Source organism: Malus sylvestris, chromosome 3 (assembly GCF_916048215.2).
Source record: "Malus sylvestris chromosome 3, drMalSylv7.2, whole genome shotgun sequence".
NCBI lineage: Eukaryota > Viridiplantae > Streptophyta > Magnoliopsida > Rosales > Rosaceae > Malus > Malus sylvestris.
Genome location: NC_062262.1, coordinates 10751084 through 10774127, shown reverse-complemented (window position 1 = coordinate 10774127; position 23044 = coordinate 10751084). Strand labels below are relative to the sequence as shown.

General features: G+C 36.1%; 2 protein-coding genes across 2 annotated transcripts; one reads left to right on the top strand and one right to left on the bottom strand.

The window, feature by feature from the left end:
• Positions 1-6691: 6691 nt before the first annotated feature.
• LOC126614207 (uncharacterized) lies at positions 6692-7513 on the bottom strand. The gene has a single exon (XM_050281795.1). The coding sequence runs from the start codon at positions 7420-7422 to the stop codon at positions 6922-6924; it is 501 nt and encodes a 166-aa protein (XP_050137752.1). The 5' UTR covers positions 7423-7513; the 3' UTR covers positions 6692-6921.
• A 14484-nt stretch (positions 7514-21997) lies between these two features.
• On the top strand, positions 21998-22725 carry LOC126616490 (60S ribosomal protein L12). Its single transcript, XM_050284562.1, has one exon. It carries the CDS (start codon positions 22089-22091, stop codon positions 22587-22589), a length of 501 nt encoding a protein of 166 aa, XP_050140519.1. The 5' UTR covers positions 21998-22088; the 3' UTR covers positions 22590-22725.
• Positions 22726-23044: the final 319 nt, after the last annotated feature.

Genomic DNA, 23044 nt, shown 5'->3' with positions numbered 1-23044 from the left:
AAATTGTAGGTTGACCGGGCTTGTCCTCACAATATGATTACACAACAAATCTCAATTTCTGCACAGAATTTATTAGAAAATGAGCTCAATCTTTTGCAAATAACGTATCTTTATCGTATAAACTTCATAATCAAAACGTTTAGTTTCTTAATCTTCATTTGAATATCATCTTTACAAAAAAATTATTTGAATCGAAAATCGTTTAGTCATCCAAATGTATGAAATATATGCACGGTTCATCAATAATATGTTTTTTGGTAATCACACCGTTGATTTGTTTCGTACATTTGAATTACTAAACGATCTTCGCTTCAAACAATGTCTGTAGAAATGACCTTCAAATGAGGATTAAGAAACTAAATTGTTCTGATTATAAAATTTACATCATGAAAATTCGTTATTTGAAAAAAATAAGATATATGTATTCACCCATAGGGGAACGCAAGATTATTCTTATTATTTTTTAAATTTAACTATAGGGGAAACGCAAGTATTATTCTTATTATTTTTTAGTTTTAACACAGTCTCTTTATCATACCTAAAAATCTTACAGGTTAACTTTTGGTAAGGCTATTGAATTTTATCAATATCTAGTTGGACACTCAAACATATATTTATTTAATTAATATTTTAACTTTATAAAATAACATGTCAAAACTGGCTAATAAAAGCATAACTCTTGACTTATGAACATCTCAACTAAACCGTTTCTATACATGGAAATAATTTCTCATCGTATATCTGGAATTTTATATTGCCAGATTATCTATTTGGATGTTCATACATTTTGACCAGATATCACCTTATGTGGTTCAATTGACAGTCCAAAAAATAAAATTAAAATAAGGAGAAATTAGGTTTTCATCGTTCTTTTTGCTACTTCATTGATTAAAATCCTATTCTTTTTCAATTTTTTATTAAGGTCATTGGGTATTAATACCATCATTAATTATTTTAATCTAAAATATTTTTTTATTTCTAAATATATGTATTTAATGTTAAAAATGTTACAGTTAGTATATTTATATTTATGGCTAAATTTTTTATCATATATTTTTAGTTTTAGTTTGTACCCATTTTAATTTGTAATTTTTTTTTAATTTTTACCAATTTTATTTTCAATTTTAATTTGTACCCATATATTAATTTCATTTTGTGCCCATATTTTTTAAAGTTTATTTGTATTTGTACCCATATATTTTTTTTATTTGTACTTTTTATTTTGCTAAATGTACCCATGCTAATTATATGTACCCATTCAAGTAAAACTTTTTAATCTTAAAATGTACTCATTCTTAAATATACCAATTTGTTATATGCAAAATGTACCTTTTTTTATATAAAATATATTCAATTTTTTTCCAATCCATTTTTAAACTTATATGGGTACATTCTTTTTTCTTTGATTTTAAAATGTATCCATGTCAAGTTTAATCGAATAAATTTACTAATGTTATTAAGCCTAATATCTTCTTCTTCTTTTTTTGTGATTTTGACGAATGTACCCATGTTTTGATACAATAATTTTTTTGGTTAATTTTGATGAATGTACCCATGTTTATATATACACACACACAATAGTATATTTATATTTTAATATTTTTAATCCCACAAATTATGATTTTTTATTTAAAATCTCATTTATATAAACAACTAAAATTTCTAATTTTTAATTTAAAACATATAGTAACGTACATAGAAATAAATTATCATATTAATTTAAGGGACCTCGATCAAAAATTAAAAATCAACAAGGTTTCATGACACACCCCGATTCTAGAGTCAAGGAAATCTTCCTGCTAGTAGATGGGTTGAGACCACTACTTGGTTTTTAGGACGTGACGGCCAGCACATCTTGATTCTAGGATCGGGCGATCCTAGAATCGGGGTGTGTCATTTCAGTCAAATAATATTCATAGCTAAATTGTCTTTTAGCATGTTAGACTGCATCCAAAGTCTCCCTTAAAATAAAAACAAATTGTCTCACAACAACTCACATCAAATTGTCGTTTAGCATGTTAGACTGTTTGCCAATAAAGTTTATAGGGGCAGGATAACTTTAATTATAAGATTCGAGTTTATTTACCATTGATTTATTGTATTTTTTCTTCTTTAATAATGGGACAACTGGTGGCAAACCACGATTATCCACTCATTTTGGGCCTAGAGTGGATATGAGGAATTTCACCTTACCCGTGGCCACGGTTAAGCAGATTGTGTCGAACTCACCACATTTACCAAAGCATAATATGTTGTGATCTATCAAGTATCTTTATTTAGGACCTAAGTTCTTAATGTTAGGGAGATTAAATTTGGAAACAAAATTTTGCAAACTAAATGATGTGTCACCAATAAGAATAAATACGTTTATTAGTACTTAAGTAATAAACCAATCATTAACTTCTATGTTCTTTAGTTTTCAAATTTTTTTTACAAATTTAATCTCCCTAACATTACCTTTAGAAAATTACACGATTCAAGAGAATTTTCGTTCAAGAGGCATCTCCTAATCCACATGTGATCATCTGATTGAATAATAAAATAGATTAAATAGTAGGTTTATCCTGAACCAGTATATGACACAAGCATAACGGTTTATTTCGCGTAATCACCTCGCATTAAGGATGATAATTTGTGTGGTACAGATTCATCGTTACAATGATTTCCATGCCAATAACTAGAGGATATATGAAAAAAAAAATCTATCCACATTTCTTTATATTATTAACACAAGACATTACGTGTGGTATACTCGTGTCATACTGATCTTTGTCCACATTAAGAGTGAAAGACACATTATTTTTTCTAACCAAATGATTCCAGCTTGGAACATAAAGAAAAAGACTCTACATTTCTTCCCCAAACGAAAGAGACAAGAGGGCGAGGAGGACGGGGGAACTTAAATAAAACGGGTGAGGGACTGGTATGGAATAACTCCCAAACCTGTGGTCCCACACAAATAAAATCAACGGTTAGGATCCTTCCAAACTTCCGTTTCGGAAAGGAAAGCCGTTGCTGAAGCTTTATGGGCATCCATTCATTTTTGCCAAGACAAGGTCGAATGTCTCTCGTTGCTGAGGGTCGCATAATGACGAAGTGGTCCTTGCTTTATTCACCAAGTATTTAACGCTTGGTGTCCTTATTTGTCAATGAGTCGTTTTCATTCAAAAGCATAATTGGAATATGACAGAACTACCCATCTCAGAACATGGTTGACAGTTTCTTCGCTTTTTTTTTTTTTTTTTAAATAATCTTTTTATTCGTTTAAATTTTTCGTTTGTGCAAAAATTTAAAGTGGAAGAGGCAAGATTGAAATATCTGTGAATGTGAAACTAAATTGCACTAACAGTTCATGTATAATGAAAAACTCAACTCCGTAATTTAGATCTAGTCAAGTTTATACGCAAGAGTGTTGTTTATTGCATTTTCGTTCGTCTAATTTCATTTCGTCAACACCATTAGTTCATTTAAGTTGGGTTTTTTTTTTTCCAATAAGAAGATGTACATACGGAATTGATGAAACATTCAACTTCATGATCAATTGAATACAGAGAAAACAGAACAAAATTACAAGAACAAAAATGAAAAAAAAAATTATAAAAAAAAACCTACAAAGAAAACAACTAATGTTACCTTGAAAACTCAATACAAGCCAAATTAAGCCATCACATTATTTTAGAACAAGCACGAATATACCACATCGTGTTTGTGTGTCTTCTGAAAGAAAAAAAAAATTGAGCACTACATGATTATGACACAAGCACGAACATGTCGTTGCATCTACTCAAACCATTAATGCCTCCAACTTGAACTTGAAATTCATGTCGGTATGTTTATTTCTCACCATGGTCTAATTTGGGTGGCCTATGGCAAAGCTTTCTTCTTAGAGTTTGCAGCTGTAGAAAATAATTTGGAGTTTTTTTTTCTCGAATTTCACGTGAAGGGTTTAAGATTGAGAAATTTTATTTGAATTTATATAACATTTTTCTACAATTAACTTACTCTCTACACCCATATTATTTTTAATTAAAAAATTAGTATCTCTTTAAACCCAAATTTGCTACCTAAACTATCATCCCAAACCCAATTCAAAATGTAAATTTATCTTTACAACTGTTTATAAAATAAATCTCAAATTAAATAATTTGGTGAAGTTTCTATTGTTTATGGGAATGAAAGTTTTTTGGAATTCGACTTATGTGGACAAGTTGAATAATTCAGTAAAGTTTCTACTTGTTTATGAATCTTCCATATACTTAACTGTTCAATTTCTTGTTTTCTTGAATATCCTTGTCCCCGTGATTTTATTTGCATTGGTGCTTTCGTTAATGTAGTACAACAATACGCCCATAGTTGATATAGTACAACACAATGGCGTGCAAGAATTAATGGAATTCCTTGAGCAGCATAAGATACTTCAAAGGTTGTGTTTTAAAAGAAAATGGGTCTGCATAAGAAAGAGATCGAGAGACTTGATCCCATAAATTTTCAAAGAAAATTCACTTTTGCAGCAAAAGATATGTCATATTACATTATGTCTTCTCTCATAAACATATATGAGATTAGACTACCAAAACCTTATGCTAATATGAACCGAATCCACTGACGTTACCATGAACCAAAAACCTATCTTCTAAACTCTAAAAAAAATTGAAATCAAATGAAAACAAAATTTGCATAAATCGCTTCATACCTTAGTTTGAGGATTCAAAACTTCAAAATTATTATCCATCGATAAAAAAGAGCTTGTTTTTCTCTATAAGAGCTCTTAGGATTTTAGGTGAAATGAACGTAGGATAAACAAGTAATGAATGGTATAGATTAATTATTGGTTGTGGGATTATTGATAAAAAATGTTGTTTCATTGTTAATTTCATCTTGAGACTTAATGGTAATTATACAACAGGGTAAAAATGACAATTAACATTTAAAGTTTAAGCTAGGTGTAAAAAGAGGTTATACGAGTTCAAATAAAATTTCTCTTTAAAATTTCAAGTGTGATCAGATTGGATTATTAATCCCAATAGATCATGCAAAATAGGCAAATTGTGTTTTTTTTTTTTTAATTCAAGATCTGATGTTTAGATTGTTATCCTGACTGTCCGATTGAATTAAAAATCTAAGTAACTATTAATTAAAGAACTGAACACTAAATAACCTTATCGAAGAAGCAACTAGAGCCTTATAAAAAAGCATAAGATTTGTAGGAAAACAAAAACTATATATGTAATGGTGGTAGTCTACATATTACTCAATTGATTAAAAAAAATTGACATCTCACCATAAGAATATTTCAAAATTAATTAAGGTTGGCTGCAAGTTAAAGTATTTCAAACTAGTTTAGAATATCGTGATGTAGTTTAGATTTTTAACTCCGGTAGATTAGAGCAATTTAAAATATTAATTATATCTAAATTTAATAATTTAAAATATTATGTATTCAGAATAAATAGGCTGCCTTCAAATTAAAATTGATTCCTCTACAATCCACATGAGTATAATCCCTAAATGTAGGGATTAAAATATTAAAAAATTATTATTCATTTCCTTGAAGTATTGTGACTGTTGATAAAAATCAAAAAGTTTTCTCTAGCGTTGAAAAAGAAAAATCAAAGAAAAAAACCAAAAAGAGAAGCAATTGTGCAGCATTCCTAAAAAGAGAAGGCACACATCGGTGAGATTGTTTCCCACTCAAAATAAACAGTAAACCCACTCTTTTGAGTCTCTATAAACAGTCATCACAGTTGAGGATTTCTTTAAGGTATCGAGTGAGTCGTTTTATATTGAGATACTTTGAGGACTACTATTCCGACCCATTGAAAACCTTTTATCATTATTTTAGGGATGGTAAAGTTGTAGAGACTTCATTTAAAGTCCCCATTAGAGATGCTTTAAAAAACCTCATAGCAATTGCATTGAAAAATTTATTGTATTAGTCGTCATATGAGAATATAAGTAATTATTAAATGCTGATGTAGCCACTTAATATTATCGTCTAGTAGTATTTTTCTTAGTGAGAGGTCTTAGGTTTGATTATCATCAAATGCAAATTTGAACCACATTATTACTAACCCATTATGAGGTTAATCTTATCCCCTCTCTTAGTGTAAATAATATTTTTTGTTAAAAAAAAAAAAAAAAGAAGGGCTGTATCACCGATGCATTTGCAAATCCCAATCGACCCAACACACAAACATTTTTCAACCATTTAGCTACCGATCTTCGTCTCAAACGACCAAAAATTAGTAAAATATGTATATGAATAACAGTGTCTAAAAAAAGATTGATGAAAATTTCAGGGACGACGACAAAACTTGAAGGGCAAAGAAAAAGGGCTAGATTTGACACCTTTGTATTATGTGCATTATTATTATTATTATTTTCAGGTTACACGGGAGAAGCAGATAGTGCATTATTTTTCAATTGCGGTCCTTCTCACCAGTTTCTAACCTCTGCTTTTTCAATTTCCTACCAACCCCACCAACAATCAAACAATTAAAAAACACACTCGCCAATCATTTACTTTCCATTTCTATTTACCAACTTGGCCCCGCCACAGCCACCGCCGCCTCCGCCGCCACCACCACCATTTCCCCCTTACAATTTTCAAGCCTCAAACCCAAAAATGAACCACTTTCATATCATCCGAAATAACAACCCGATTAACTTAATTAAATTTAAAAAATTGGAATTTAAAGAACAGATTATGTTAATTTATATTTAAACCTACGAGAATTTCAGGACAATTCTCTAATTCGGGGTTACATTCGTAAAAACGATCATCTTGATCCCACAAACTAGAAGAAAAACGAGCAGAAAATTCATCAAAAATTAAAAAAAGGAAAGAAAAAAAAAATCTAACCAATAATTTCCCTACACCCCCATACCCTCTCTGTATTTCCTGCTTCTGAAAAATAAATATTAATCTTCGAACCCAGTTTTTTCCCAAATTGCATTTCGGACCCGACTGAGATCCCTCCCTTTCAATGTCCTCCCGACGCCTTCGTGCACCGAGAACGACGCGATTCTCGTTCTCGCCATCTGCCTCGCCAACAACTCGTGCGGCGGGATCCGCACGCCTCCCTCCACGTCGTCCTCGCCGTCCGCCTCGTCGTCGTCGTCCTCGCTCCTCCGTTTCTCCCTGTACTCATCTCTCAAGATCTTAGACCAGTCCGGAATGCCGACCGGCAACGAAGACGGCGTGCCGCAGGTCCGGTCCGACCGGTCTCCGGCATCTCCCCGCCGGTTCTTCGACGACGAGATGCCGCGGGAGTTCGGAACCGGTTTGCGGAACTCCGGCGAGCTGGACTTGTATATGTCCGACTCGTCGAGCTCGAAATCGGACGATAGGGTTTGGTGCTGGTGGTCGCTGGTGAGATACCGGTAGTTCGGCCTAGCGTAGTAGCTCTTAGCAGTCGCCATTCGGGAGGCTCAAAACGCTGAGTTTTGGTTCCAAGCTTGGGTATTTTCTTCTGCTTTATGGGTTCTTGGTTCTGCGAAATGAGGGTGTTTCGATTGCCTTTTATACAGGTCGGCTCTCCGGTTGGGCACAAGTGGATAAGACTGCCCTCTCTCTTCGAGTTCAATTATGGTAAAATTACGTAACTGGCCCTTCTAATATTATGGGAATTGACACGTAGGATTTTCGATTTATCCACTCGGGGTTAGGTTCAATATCTCGGGGGTGGGGCCCGGGATTATATTGCATCGCACAGTTCTGCTGGGGAAGGTTTTTATTGGACCCACTCGGAATTATGGAGTTGCACTCGCTACGTGGCTGGATAGTAGTGGGTGGCAATAGACAGTTCGTATGGAGTCGTAAGCTTGGTGTTTGATCCTTTTTGTTTAGCCCAAATAACGTAATAGATCTTATGTAACTGTAAACTAGAAAAGAGACACTGATGATATTTTTGTTTTGAATTATTTTTTTTTTAAGCAAAAAAGAAAAGGGATTGAATTATTTGGTTTTTTTTTAACAAAAAAGAAATGGGATTTACATGCATTTTGAAATAAGATTTTATTTCACTTTCCAAATTAATATGCCTTGCCTAAAAGTCATATGTAAATCAGGCAAATTGTGCATGTCGGTGTAGATTCAGCGCAAAACCTTCTTGTTCCTTATCACGCTAGATACTGCAACTCACCAAGAGGTAGAAATAAATCTTGGTGGCGGTAGCGATTATTACACAAACGACCAAGCCCACCGATTTTCAAATTGTAATGTAAAAGACGCATCCTTACACCATATGCGTAAGAAATATGAGATATGTGGACTTGGACAAAAGCTTTTGTGTTCAACTCATGAAGTTATTCGCCAAGGTTCGAGGTCGCAAAATGGAACTGGTGAAAATGCCAAAGTCTGGGACGATAATTGGGCCCCCTTGCTCTATTCTTTTAAAGTCTTCTATCCAAAATTAAAAAAATAAATAGAAGTTGTTAAAATTTATGACTTATGTAAATACGCTATTTTTTTTCTCTTTTTTTGGCGGCCCAAATAATTATATACACCACTGATCATAGAGGATGTCATGATACATACTTTAGTGATACTTGTATCATATAAAGTTTTTTTTTCTTGTAATTTATGTGAAAACGTTATTCATGTTTACAACTGATTTGTTTCTTCAAACCACATAAAAAAAGCATTGCCCGTTAGGAAACATGAGTTATTTTAGATGCTTGAGTTTCACATGAATCTCACCACTACAAACAATATAACTAACATTTAAAAAAAAATGGTGGATTTGATGAAAAATGTGAAGGAAAAGATGAAAAATGTGAAGAATACTACTTTTTATTTTCCGTTTTATTAAAACAAAAAATAATAATAAATTTCGTAACTCGCCAAATATTTCGGCGCCGTTGGTTTCCAAGGCGTCGATGACCGCCACGTAGGGCGAGGGAATTAAAAGCGTAACGTAGAGAGATTGCGGGGGAGCGGACAAATAGGGTAAGAGACTGAGGGCCAGTATGGGAAATGCGGGTTTTGTCATAAGACGAGAACAAAACAAAAGTACAATGCATATCGCACTGAGAGTCACAAGTTTTGTCGCGACGTGGATGAGGAGAAATTTTTAGTTGTGAGTCTTGTGACGGGAACACATATGGTACACTACGTATTTTTATGTAAGTGATGAAAAATTTTAATTTTTAAATTATTAACATTTTAACACATATATATTACAATTTATATAAAAATAAATTATATACCACATCATATGACAGTCACATTGAAAAATCTTTTGTAGACGAGAAGGTTCTCGGTTCTAGAAAAGAGGCCAAAAGTGGTCCTGTTTAGACGTTCAAGGCCTTGGACACGTGTCCCGTTACCGTGTCCTTGCCACGTGGCGGAGTTTGGTTTCACGCAACTGCACATCTTGCTGGCACGTGAAGTTGGCCCCACTGCTCGGATCTAGCGGGACTCATACCAGCTGGCCCGTTGTCCTCTCAAACGCGACAACCAAGTGCGAAAAATCGCGGCGCGCGTATCGCGTTTTATTGGATTAGTATCGTGAGTGGGGGGGGGGACCCACTGTAGTTTGTGAAATTAGTTGAACGTTGAACGGCAAAGCAAACTTCACGCTTTGCTTATGAAAGCGATAGGATTCGCGCTGTGTAGAAAATAGAAAGAAGGAAAATGTGAATGCCCAAGTCGGTCCGGTCAATCGGTCTTTCTTTACTTTCTTTTCTTTTGTAGATTATTAAACCTGTAATTATTGATTTCGTAAGATGATTTTTAGGCCCGTCTTTTTTCTTTTCATGCACGCGTTGTTTATTTTCAACTTTTGGGTCGAATAAAGCACATAATAATTAATAGAAGAAAACAAACGTATTATATGGTAGAAGATAAATGATCTGCAAAAATCATTTCTAATTGGTCTTTTATTTAATTAAATACAAAACAACTTTGATTGATTTTAAACTTGAGCTTAAGCTAAACTAAGGTGTTATCCTCATTAACTTATATAAATTTGATATACTTGTACCTAACTTAATTAGCTACCAAATTCATTTTGATAAAGTTGAATTTAATTAAGTCAACTGATCTAATCCACATTATCTGTATCTAACTTGTTTAGCTACCAAATTCATTTGGACAGCAACGGAAGCATAAGTTTTGATTCGAGCAAATGAGTTCACAATAACCCATGGGAATATTACGTCCTTTTGGCTGGCTTCCAGGAGAATATTATATTTTGATGGCTAAAATGTGGTCTAAATCATCCAATTAACACTAGAATTGGTTTTATTTTTTACTTTATTCGTGTTCACAGAATAGGCATGAACATATTCAATTTGAGGAGGGTGACTCCAAATTATTGACTGATAATATTTGTTATATTTTGTTTATAATATAGGGGTTGCGTGTCATCCAATAGTAACTTGATTAATCAATTCGGTGATGACGTCTTGTCTTAATTATGCGATGTTTCGTTTATTATATATTATATTCAACCATAATATAATAATTAGAGTATTATATACTACTTTCATTAAAAAATAATTACACTCCAATAATGATGACCTTAATTCAAGGCTTGTTTATTTAGGCTACGATCTGATGATGATCAAGTCATATTATACAGTAATAGGTACGATTTTTTTTTTTTTTTTAAGTGGAAATCATTTCATGCACTAATTAAAGATCACTTAGCAAAAAGCCAATAACAAATTAATTCAAGCATCTTAAGACTTAAGCCACTTGCCATAAACTTTTTCTATGGAAAAAAGTAAGTGCAATTTCATAAAGTGAAGCACTTTTCGTTGAAGTACTTGTGCTATGCCTTTTCCTTTTGGTTAGAATATTGTTCCACATTTGTTCCAAAAGAAAAAAAGAATATTGTTTCGCATTTAAGTTACAAAGAAATACGAGTGCCACATACACATTTAGGGTTAGTTTGGAGTTGTGGTTTTTTTTTTCTTTTCAAAACTGCTTATACTATGTTATGAAAAGAAATTGTTATGTAAAAAGCAGGTAAGTGTTAGTAAACTATATAGTGCTAAAAGTGCTTTTAGTAAAAAAAAAAAAAAAAAAGAGATAGGGGTAGGATTGTCAAATGAAAGTTTCATTAATTGGCATTGTCTACGTCACTCTATTGAAAAAATGTATTTTTGAGAAGCAAGTGTAGAGTTACTTTTGCTTTTTGCTATTTTAGACCCAAGAATTTGATTTTTTTATTTATTTACCAAACACAGTTAAGACCCCAACTTTTTTAAGAAGTTGCTTTTAAACAAATTTAAACAACTTTGAACCAATCCTTAAAAAAAATTTAAGGAGAAAGATAGATATGCATGTAAGGGGACCAAATGGGGCAATAGTTAACCAAACACCGTCTTAGACTTATCCTTAAATATTTATTTTCAATTAATTAAGTCTATGTTTTTCGACAAAAAATAAATAAATAAAATCTATGTTTTAATTTGTTTTTGCAAAGAATTGTTGAAAGCCAGATGGTCATAAGTGGTGGATATTAAAATCATGAGGGACAACAATAATGTGATCTTTTGGGTAGTGGGTATTGGATTACCTTATCGAGGACTAAAATGGCATCAAAATTGGATCTTTGAAAACAATTATAATTCCACAATATATGATCCCATCAACAGCTAAAAGGCATCACTTCTTTGAAATTCAAAGTTCCAGCCAAATCTGGATAGTAGCGGTATATGTTTTGTTGGTTGTGCGGCTTGTGACGTGAGCTTTTCAGTTGTTTATGCAGTTTTTATCAGCTTTAGTTTTGCTTTTTCGCTTTATTGATTTTCCAGTCTTGTACAAATGTTTAATGTAATGTTGATTATCTACTTAAATTATATTTTGTATACTGTGATAGTTAGTAGTTGGATTTTTTGTTTAAATCATTTAAGAAGCGTCCCATCATCAACGGCCACCTCATGTGGTTTATAAAATATGGTATCTCTACCATTTTTCCTTTAATAAGAATATGTTTAGATTTGCTTTTAAAATGATTGAAAGCGCTTTCATTAAAATAAAAAAAACGTTTTTGAGTTCCAATGTGCTTCTTGTAAGACGCACTTCTTATGTTTTTCCAGATTTCACTTGTATTTTTACTAAAGATTGGTTTTAGAAATATTTTTCACAAAAAATGTTTTTAGATATTTTAAAGACAGTTACAACAATGGTGGAGCCACCTACAAGGCTAAGGTGGGTTGTAGCCCAAAGAGGTTTTCTGTAAAGGTAGTGCTATTCATGCACTCATTTTTACTTCTTACACACTTTTCTCAATTTTCGGACGTCGAATAGAATAAATTGCAGATGGTCAATGGCAAAAAATTAATAAGTATGTGTTGGAGGTAAAAATGAGGTGAACGACACTATTCTTTTGTAAACTCATGCTTATAGCCCACTCAATTTCAACACAAGTTATTATTTAATATGTATTTAGTAGAGGATAGGTAATAAATAATAAGTTTTATGCTAAAAATTATAAATTATTTCTATCTCCCGTCCCCTTTTATCCTATTTGTAAAAGAAAAAGACCATTCATCTTATGTGATTTAGCCTTTGTGCTTCTTACTCAAGAAAATAAAAATATTTGTTTTGAATCCACAAGTAAATCCCTATCTCTGCAATTTCTTACTTTCCGTTGTGATTTTCTAATGAAATCACCTTTGGTACGTTCTTAATCGCTTTATTTACTTATTCTTGATTTAATTAGTAGGTTAATTATTTATATGGTCCTTGAATTTATTGGTTAGGTTATGATTTTGAGAATAATTTATTCTATTGTTGTTCTTTTATATTGATTACTATATATATTTTTTTAACAAACGATATTATCTATACTAAGGGAAATGAGGTGGATTTAGCCTCACAATGAGCTAGCAATAATGTGGTTCGAATCGAACCTAAGACATCTCACTTGCAAGTATGATACTAATTTCAGTTAGCCCACCCAAGAAAAAAATCTTGGCTCCACCCTTCCAAACAAACTCTAAATACGTTGATTTTCATAATAAGAAAATTCCATTATAATCACCCTTCAACTTGGATTATTACTTGTGAGATGGTGATGCTGTATTATTGGTTAATAAGACGAGTGAGAGTCTCTGTCAATTAAAAGGCATGGAGGAGGAGATGGTGAGAAGGCCTTACAGCTAGGGTTTCACTTTCATGGCATAAAGTTGATGTGAGTTGTGGGCCGTTGGATTGACACGTAATGCTATTGGAGCATTTTAGTAGAGTCTAGCTTAGCTGAGGTTGTTTGGATAATGACATATTTTGAGAGTGATTGGATAGGAGAGGGTGATTTCGTTACCCAAAGGGGGGTTGTTACTTGCAACTTTGAAGCTCCTTTAGGCCATCTCCAACCGATGGCTGGTCAGAGGGCTCGTTTTAGCCCTCTGGCCCTCCAAGATTCTCCAAGATATTAATATTTTAATGAACAGTACATGACCATATTTGCCTCCGTCTCCAACCGAGGGCCAGAGGGCCAGAGGGCTCGTTTTAGCCCTGTCACAAAAAACCGTCTCCAACCGAGGGCCAAAGGGCCATAGGGCCAAACATAATTTATTATTTAAAACTACAACTTAATTTTATTTAAAAATCATGTTGGTTAGTGTTGTATAATTTTTATGTTGGTTAATGTTATTTAATGTTGTTTCATATTGTTTAATGTTGTTTCATGTTACTTAATTTAATTTAATGTTGTATAATGGCTTAGGAAGTTATAGGAAAAAAATAGAATTTAAAAAAAATATGAAACAAATTTTGTGAAATAGAAGTTATAGGAAAAAAATGGAATTTAAAAAAAAATATGAAACAAATTTTGTAAAATAGAAGTTATATGAAAAAAATATGAACCAAATTTTGTAAAATATAAGTTATAGGAAAAAAATAGAATTAAAAAAATTGAAACAAATTTTGTAAAATAGAAGTTATAGGAAGTTATAGAAAAAAAAATGAAAAAAAAAGGTTTAAATTCATAAAAAAAAAAAAGGTTTACAACGGCTAGTGGCGCTAGCCGTTGGAAGTTTAAATTCAAATTGTTATTTCTGTCGGTTATAACCAACAGAAATGAGAAACATTAAAAAAAAAAATAGCCAGCCCGGGGCTGGCTGGCCGAAAGCAGCCAGCCCTCCAGCCCTCCAGCCCTCTCCGATCCCGTGGGGCCCTCCCAGATTCCCGAGCCCTCTGGCCTAGCCTTCGGTTGGAGACGGTTTTAGGGCTATTTTCGGCCCTCTGGACCCTTCGGTTGGAGATGGCCTTATGCACCATTGTTTTCCTTTGAATGTGATGGTTTTGGTCTGTTGAAACGAAATAATTTCTGCACATTTATTCATTTTTTCTTTATGGAAATATTTGTTTATTTAAGTCTCATATATTTTTTTTAAATTTATTTGATGTTAAGGCTGAAATAAACAGAAATGTGCAGAAACAAAAATTATACTGCATAATGCACTCTCGTCTAAAAATGACTCATTTTATAGAATTTTATAGAATGATTCGTTTTGGAGTTTAATTGATTAATAAACTTGTTTTTTTTCTTTCTCTATTAGTGATATTGGATGAAGGGGAAAGATAAACACATGATCCTCAATATAAGAGGGAATGTTACTTAATTACTTGAGTTATGAGTTGTTTATACCATATTTAGGGCCTCGTATTTAGACCTCGTATAAATACTCAGGGGACTTAAATGTAATTATGTGATAAAGGAATGGGCAAATATGTAATAAGTGATGAGTCCTTATTCTATAAAAGGACCCCTCACCCTTACAATTGGGTGAGGCCAATTCCTAAGGCTCCTCACCCTCTCAACGCTTTCAATCTCAGAGCTCTCTCTCTCTCTCCCTCACTTCTCAGAGAAATACAATACAATCAGTGTGGACGTAGCCCAAACCTTGGGGTGAACCACGATACATCTTGTGTTATTTACATTTCATGTAGATTCACGGTCGGATTTACGTTGTTCCAAGACCTCCGGTTTTGTGCATCAACATTTGGCGCCATCTGTGGGAATCGATATGAAAAGTTGGGTCGATTCTCTTTCATTTTTTTTCACATCCACTGTGAATCTGCAAAATCACAAAAACCCAGAAACAGAAAAGATACCCAGATCCATCTCGCTGCTCTCTCTCCTCCCTCTCTCTCCTCCACACACACAGTGGTTTAAAAAAAGACAATGAAATCAGTTCAGAAACCATTGCAAATCCTGTCCTGTGCCTCAAAATTCACAACCACACCACTCTCATTTTTCCATCTCCTCTTCTGCTTATGAGCCAATCACTGCACTAAAACCAACCAAGCAACCCAAGAAGATTTCACAAAGATCAACCTCCTACTTCCGCTCCTCTGCCTCTTGAACCACCTCGACACGGCAACCCATCTCGCCATCACCGCCCTGCTCGCAAACCCACCTCCCAAATCCACCCTCTCACCCTCGGATGTTAAAATCTGCGATTTGGGTTTTTTTATCACCTCTCCATATTGAAAAATGAGCAGCAGGGATGGTGATTCGATGGAGGCGGAGTACATACGGAGACTCCACAGGCACGAGCCCAGAGTACATACGTCATGCAGCACCGCTCGGCTACTTGGTCAGATGTTTAGATTATGACGTCGTCTGCAACTGGATTATCCAGTCTTGTCAGGGGCTTTACATACGACCGGCTAGTGAACAGACTGGGAGGCCAGTGCGGCAACCAGATTAGCGCCATTTTCTTGTCCATGAGCTTGAATAGCGATGGGGTTGTTCGGGAGTCTAAGGGGTGTTTGGTGCAGAGCGGAGATGATAGTTCGGAGGAGACAACGACGGCGGTGGTTACAAAGAGGAAGAGAAAGAAAGTTGGGGTTAGGAGTGGTAGGGCCATGAATTCCACTAAGCATTTGTGGGCTGGTGCTATAGCCGCCATGGTTTCCAGAACTTTTGTTGCACCTCTTGAGAGACTAAAGCTGGAGTATAGTGCGCGGTGAACAGAGGCATCTATTTGAGCTCGTTAAGACAATTGCGGCTAATCAAGGGATGAAGGGCTTTTAGAAGGGCAACCTAGTCAATATTCTTCGTACAGCTCAATTTAAAGCAATCAATTTCTATGCTTATGATACTTACAGAAAACAATTGCTCTGCTTCTCCAAAAATAAGGAGACCACAAATTTTGAGAGGTTCGTTGCTGGCGCTGCAGCTGGAATTAATGTTGCCACACTCTGCTTACCTCTTGACACGGAATGGCAGGGTTGGGGCACCGCGTCTCCAATTCCCGCCATGGTTACCAAAATTGTTGAGGATTTGAAGGCTTGAGAGAAAGATATTGATACCCAGATGAGCTTTAGTGGTAGTCGTGGCAAACTTCAGGGAGATTTCAAAGTGCAAAAAGATAGAAAACACCGAAAAACATATCAAGCTTTAAGTGTCAAAAGAGGACCTGTTTCAAGGATTCTGAAAGGCTACATGGGTCTCAGGATAAGACACTTATCTGTCCGAGCTGTAAGACACTTATCTGTCTGAGCTGTAAGGTTACTTTGACCAACACGCTGTTGCTCGTGGCCCTTAGTTCATGTGGGCATGTCTTTTGAAAGAAAGATGCTGGTGACGCTGCAGACTGATAATGCTGTCTGCTTCTGCTGTTCCACAGGCTCGCAAAACATCCTTGGTTCGGTAAAAAGAAAAGAAGAAAGCAAAAGCAAAGCAGAAAATAAAAGCAAAAGCAACGCACCAACGACTGCTTTATTTTTTTGTATGATGTGATTTATTTTTCTTATCTTTCGGAAACATCTGTATAAACCCCATCAGAGGGTAATAATAATTATAAAAAAAAACAGCAAAGCCCAAAATAAATGGGCTGGCATGTTGTGGAGGGCAAAGGCCCATAAGCCTAAAATAACACCAACCAGGTGATCAAAAGTACGCCCTGTACTCCAAAATTATTCGGCAAATTGCCGCTATTACCACCAATCAGGTGATCAAAAGTACGCCCAATACTCCACAATTATTCGGTAACCTGCCGCTATTACCACCAACCAGGTGATGAAATGTACAACCCGTACTCTAAAATCATTTGGCAACTAGCCATTTATGCCACCAACCAGGTGATGAAATGTACAACTCGTACTCTAATATCATTTGGCAACTAGCCATTCATGCCACCAACCAGGTGATGAAATGTATAACCCGTACTCTCCTTCATACCACTAACCAGGTGATCAAAAGTACACCCAGTACTCCAAATTATACATGAGCATTACTCATGTCATTCATACATAAACATTCATGAGCATTACTCATGACAATCATACATAAACATTCATGACCATCATTCATGTCAACATTCATGAGCATTACTCATGTTAACATTCATGAGCATCACTCATGACAACATCCATGAGCATCACTCATGTCAATCAACATAAACATTCATGAGCATCACACATGTCAATCAGCTTCAAAAGTTTCATTTACAGAGCTCTAGCTTCAAAAGCATCATTTACAGAGCTCTAGTTTCAAAGCTTCACTTGCAAAGCTTCACCTACAAGCTTCAGTGCAGGGTATACAAATACCGCCTCCGAACAACCGCCACTTCGGCCCATACATGGATTCAATTTGAAGTTTCCAGCCAACAGACTCTATTGACCGAAGACTTGGGGGACTACATTATGTACCATATATTGGGCCTCATGAAAATACTTGGGGGACTTAGCCCATTATCTATGTGCTGAAGAGCGAGCCCTTATTCTATAAAAGGGACTCCCTCACTATCATTAAAGCAACATCAACTTTAGCCCATTATCTATATACTGAGAAGCGAACCCTTATTCTATAAAAGAGACTCCCTCACTTTCATTATAGAGCACTCATGAAAAATACTTGGGGGACTTAACCCATCACTTATGTATTGAGGAGCGAGCCCTTATTTTATAAAAGGGACTTCCTCACCTTTGTTAGATAGCAACTCCGCCAGCTGAGCAACCGTCTCGCCGCGAGCATCACTCCTAACCCATCACTTATGTATTGAGGAACGAACCCTTATTCTATAAAAGGGATCCCCTCATCACCATTAGAGAGCATCGCCGCCTACTGAGCGACCGCCTCGCCGCGAGCATCAACTCTAGCCCATCATTCATGTATTGAGGAGCGAGCCCTTATTCTATAAAAGGGACTCCCTCACTTTCAAACGCCACAAAACCGAGCCAACCAAGGCAACATAAGCCACGAGCCGAGCAGCCGAGCAGCGTGCGCTACTTCTAGTTGAGCATCATTTCAGATTGAGCACTGCCTCATATCGAGCATTAGTTCAAGACATCATCCAGTTACTTTGGCCCACACATGAATTGAATTTCAAGTCTCCAGCCAAAAGACTTTCTTGACTGAAGACTTGGGGGACTACTGTTTATACCATATTTAGGGCCTCGTATTTAGACCTCGTATAAATACTCAGGGGACTTAAATGTAATTATGTGATAAAGAAAGGGGCAAATATATAATAAGTGAGGAGTCATTATTCTATAAAAGGACCCCCCACCCTCATAATTATGAGAGGCCAATTCCTAAGGCTCCTCACCCTCTCAACGCTCTCACTCTCAGAGCTCTCTCTCTCTCCCTCACTTCTCAGAGAAATACAATACAATTAGTGTGGACGTAGCCCAAACCTTGGGGTGAACCACAATACATCTTGTATTATTTACATTTCATGCAGATTCACGGTCGGATTTACGTTGTTCCAAGACCTCCGGTTTTGTGCATCAACATGAGTCATTTGCCAAGGTAACTCAATTTAAGCTAAAACACCGAGATAATTAAGATATTAAAGTAGTGGTAATGATTACAAAGTTTAAATAGTCGTGATATTTGTAAGAGTAGCTAGCAACCTTCTCATATGGGTCTTTTCAATTTACCATTTTGGCTTTTTCTTTAATGTTGCGTAATAGTCTAAATTGTCTATTTTCTAAATCATCATTTAAAGACAATCTCTGCAATGTTTACAAAATCTAAAATGGCTTACTTATCAAACAATTACCCGTTAAAGAGACGAACAATGCTTCTCACTTGAATATTTGTAAGGTTGACAACGTTAATAAAACCATTAATTAATCGGTCTAATTTTATTTATTATTTTTTTTACATAATTGATCTTTATAGAATGACATAGAAATTAAACGGTTTCGACCATCAAACACTATAAGATAAAAAAGAGAGCCGAAAAATGAGAATATTCGAATGAAAAAATTGCTAACATTCCCGAATAGTAAGGAAAGATAGTGATGGTCGTTCTAGAATTTGTGATATTAGTGTGGTTTTTATGTCAAGTTATTTCAATCATTTCACCGTGAGAAATCCTAAACTAAAAATGAAACCCTAACTGTAACTTCCAAACTCTCTCCCCACCATTATTTGTTTTTGGCAAGTGAAATGACCCCAATACGATCAAATCCTAGTGTCCCACACTAAAAAATTACTCCTTTTTAGTCAAATAAAGCCGATCTTTTCTCTTGATAATTCAGTTAAATAATTCGTTCGGGAGTTGAAAGAACAATGATAGACCTGCCTTTTCCCTTTTGATACAAGTAGTAACGAAGAATAACGAATTAAACAGAGAAATACAGATGTAAGCTCTAAGGTGAGAAGTACGGATGTAAGCTCTAACATGCTTAATCACTTGAGATATAAACTCCTTTACATGATAACCCAATTTAAGTAAAGATACTCGAGGTAGACCGAGACAGGTTGCGATAACAGTTGCAAAACAAAGATAGTCGTGACAATTGCAGAGCCGAGACAGTTGAATCTCGACATGAGGATCTTTGTGTAAACAGGCTAACGGCTGTAGTTTTACTACTAGAGCTCAGCAGTAGCACCAGGTTTCTGATACAGAGGTGAGTGTGGACTCTTGTGCATGGGTTTTGTGAGAGTGATAGCATCACTTTTTGATCGACAAAAATACAAGAGAGTCCTGCAGTGTATGGTATGACATCAAATCAACCTGTTCGGGCAAAGATTTCTTTGGAGAAGGTTCCTTGGACCTCAGCACAGCTTCCCAAGGGATTGTCACTTTGGATGTGTGGTCGGGCTCTTGCTTGTTGATGTGCTACAAGAAGAGAACACAGTTAGTTCTAAAAGGTGCCTTTGTGGGGCCTTAGGTGTAGACCTTGAGGCTCGCAATCAAAACTAACTAAGCGCTAAGCGTGCCATTGCTATCTCAATATAGCAGATGTAGAACAAGTATGTTTTAAGTCGATTATTTGCGGCCCAAGTTACTCAAACTTCTTGTTATCAAAGGATTGTCATGGATGAGTTAAGTCCACATTAAATTCTTTTTCTTGCCTTATAAACAAAGACTTTTAGTTCATGGTCTTGTATGTTCGAATGAAGGGAGTCTAGAGCCTCTTAAGTCGTTTATCTAGTTCCAAGTTATTTTAATGAAAACATATCCATCAAACTAACCAGATCCATATGCAAATGGAACTCTTAAAATAGAGAAACAGGTGGAAATAACTTGAATACATGCTGGAGAATGCATTAAGTAATAGATCTACTAATTTAGAAAATACACAAAGAGCTTCGGGCAAGATTTCACCTTGTCTGGTAAGGTTGAACTTCTTATAGTCACCTTTCTTTGTATTTACAAGGTTTGTATGCTAAAAAAGGATGGATGGTAAACAAGTTTACACAGGGGAATCGATACTACACCACTGAGGGAGATAGCAGAGCTTTTATACTAGACAAGAGATAACTTTTTCAGAGAACTATCACTAAAAAGGACTGAATCTAGGTTGATTTCAGCTTTTAGATGCAAATTTGGCGTGAGAGCAGAGTTTGTATGTTTGTTTGTTTGATTGGTTAATTGTCCTTGTCTCTAGGGCATATTTTTCCTTTTATAGACAAATCAGCCCAAATGCAGTAACTTTTTCTTTTGCCCAAAAGCACTTGGAGGGTAGTGAGTCATCAACTTTTTACTTGTAATGCCACTGGAAAATGTTCTTTTGCTGGTAGTAGGTTAGTCTCCATCACTTGTCATCTCAATGGTAAGCACGTGGCTTGTATCTTGACTGAGAAGGCTTCAATTTGCCTCATGGCTCGATGGTGGCCTTCGGGCAAGTCCCATTTTAATTGGCATCCTTGGGCTATCCTTCATTTAAGCTCAATGTTCAAATATTAACTCAAACACAACCAAGAAAACTTTCAACTAAGGTGAGCTTCGTTAACAAGACCGAAAGTTAAAATTTAATTTCGACACGAATGAGGAGTGCACGACTGAAATATCAAAACATTCTAATGCAGCAAAATACTTCAAACAATTAGAAAATACCGAATTAGATTGGTTGTGACAGAGCTATGTTCCCTAAGACACAAAACTTCCCAATTCGACGTTCACATGGATGAAACACATTGATTATAAAAATGCTTATCTCCTTTGAATACAGCCTGATACCGATTCGGCACACCTATATTTTTATGAATATAGTCAAGGTTGCTGAACCTCTTGTTGGCTAGAACTTTGCACTGATCTAGCCAACCTTGCCTTCAGGTTATAATTCCAAGGCTGAGAAGTGTTCATTCCTCGGCTGTAATTGTTCGAGTACAGAAGTCGCATTCGACATTACCACCCCTACATCTATTCTACTCGCTTAGCTGAGCTTGGTTGCGAATTGACACACCCGCATTCATAAAAATGATGTAGTTAGCTCATAATTGCTCGGCCTCATGCGCATGCATTGCAATTTCTAAAGTCAACAAGATTGCTGATGAAAACTCTTAAACTCCGATATGCGAGATAAAGAGAGTTACCCTTAATTTGAAGAAGTTGATCACAAAATGGCGGGACGGAGAGTAACAACGGCAAAGTATGAAAGGCAATTAGGCAAATACAAAAAAGCCCAATGACAGTAGGTCAAGTCTAAGTAGTGGTTTTACCAGGCCCAAACCCAATTTAAGGAAGAGCCCTACAAAAAGCCCAAATTGCCACAAACAACTCTGTAAAACTCTCAGCAAACACCAGGGCCAATTCCGACATTTTGCAATATCAATCCCTGCAAAACCCTAGCATATAATTCACAGCATTTCCTACTCTCCGTGTGTCGCCTTTGTTAGAAACCCTAGCTTTTCACTCTTTGTCCTTCGCCACTATCTGCAACAATGCCGCCAAAGTTCGATCCCTCACAGGTCGTCGACGTATACGTCCGCGTCACCGGCGGGGAGGTCGGCGCCGCCAGTTCCCTCGCCCCAAAGATCGGTCCCCTGGGTCTCTCCCCAAAGAAGATCGGAGAAGACATCGCCAAGGAGACCGCCAAGGACTGGAAGGGCCTCCGCGTCACCGTCAAGCTCACGGTCCAGAACAGGCAGGCTAAGGTCTCGGTGGTGCCGTCGGCGGCCGCCCTGGTCATCAAGGCCTTGAAGGAGCCCGAGCGCGATCGCAAGAAGACCAAGAACATCAAGCACAGCGGCAACATCTCCCTTGATGACGTCATCGAGATAGCCAAGGTTATGAGGAACAGATCCATGGCCAAGGAGCTCGCCGGCACGGTGAAGGAGATTCTCGGAACCTGCGTCTCGGTGGGCTGCACGGTCGACGGCAAGGACCCCAAGGATTTGCAACAGGAGATCGCCGACGGTGACGTCGAGATCCCTCTCGACTGAGCTGCTGCTTCAGTGAGGCACTCTCTTTTCCTTTAGCAGAATTAAATTTTTGTTTTGAAGTGTATGCCATTTCGGATAATTTGGGATTAATTTTGAGCACGTTGTTAAGATCATTAATCACACTTTTTCATGGTAATTTAGATGAGTTGCAGGATTTCGAGTCCTATTTCGTGCCGTTGTTTGCTTCACCTGTTTTGGTTCAAGCATTTGTGTTGAATTTTCTTTCTGTGTTTTCAGAAACCCCTTGTTTGCACCCCTAATTGTATCTTGAACTACCAAACACACCGCCGATTGAACTATTAGTTCAAGTGTATCTTGTCATTTCCCCTACCAATTCTTCTGTCTTTTTGCAACATGCTTACTGTATGTTTTGAGCTTCGCTTCTGAAAGCCTTGTCTCTCACCCGACATCGCAATGCGCGCCTCCTTAAGCATTGTTTCTTTTTACTTTTTCTG

Coding starts and splice junctions, on each gene's coding strand:
- LOC126614207 (XM_050281795.1), bottom strand. CDS start 7,422: ATGGCGACTGCTAAGAGCTACTACGCTAGGCCGAACTACCGGTATCTC.
- LOC126616490 (XM_050284562.1), top strand. CDS start 22,089: ATGCCGCCAAAGTTCGATCCCTCACAGGTCGTCGACGTATACGTCCGC.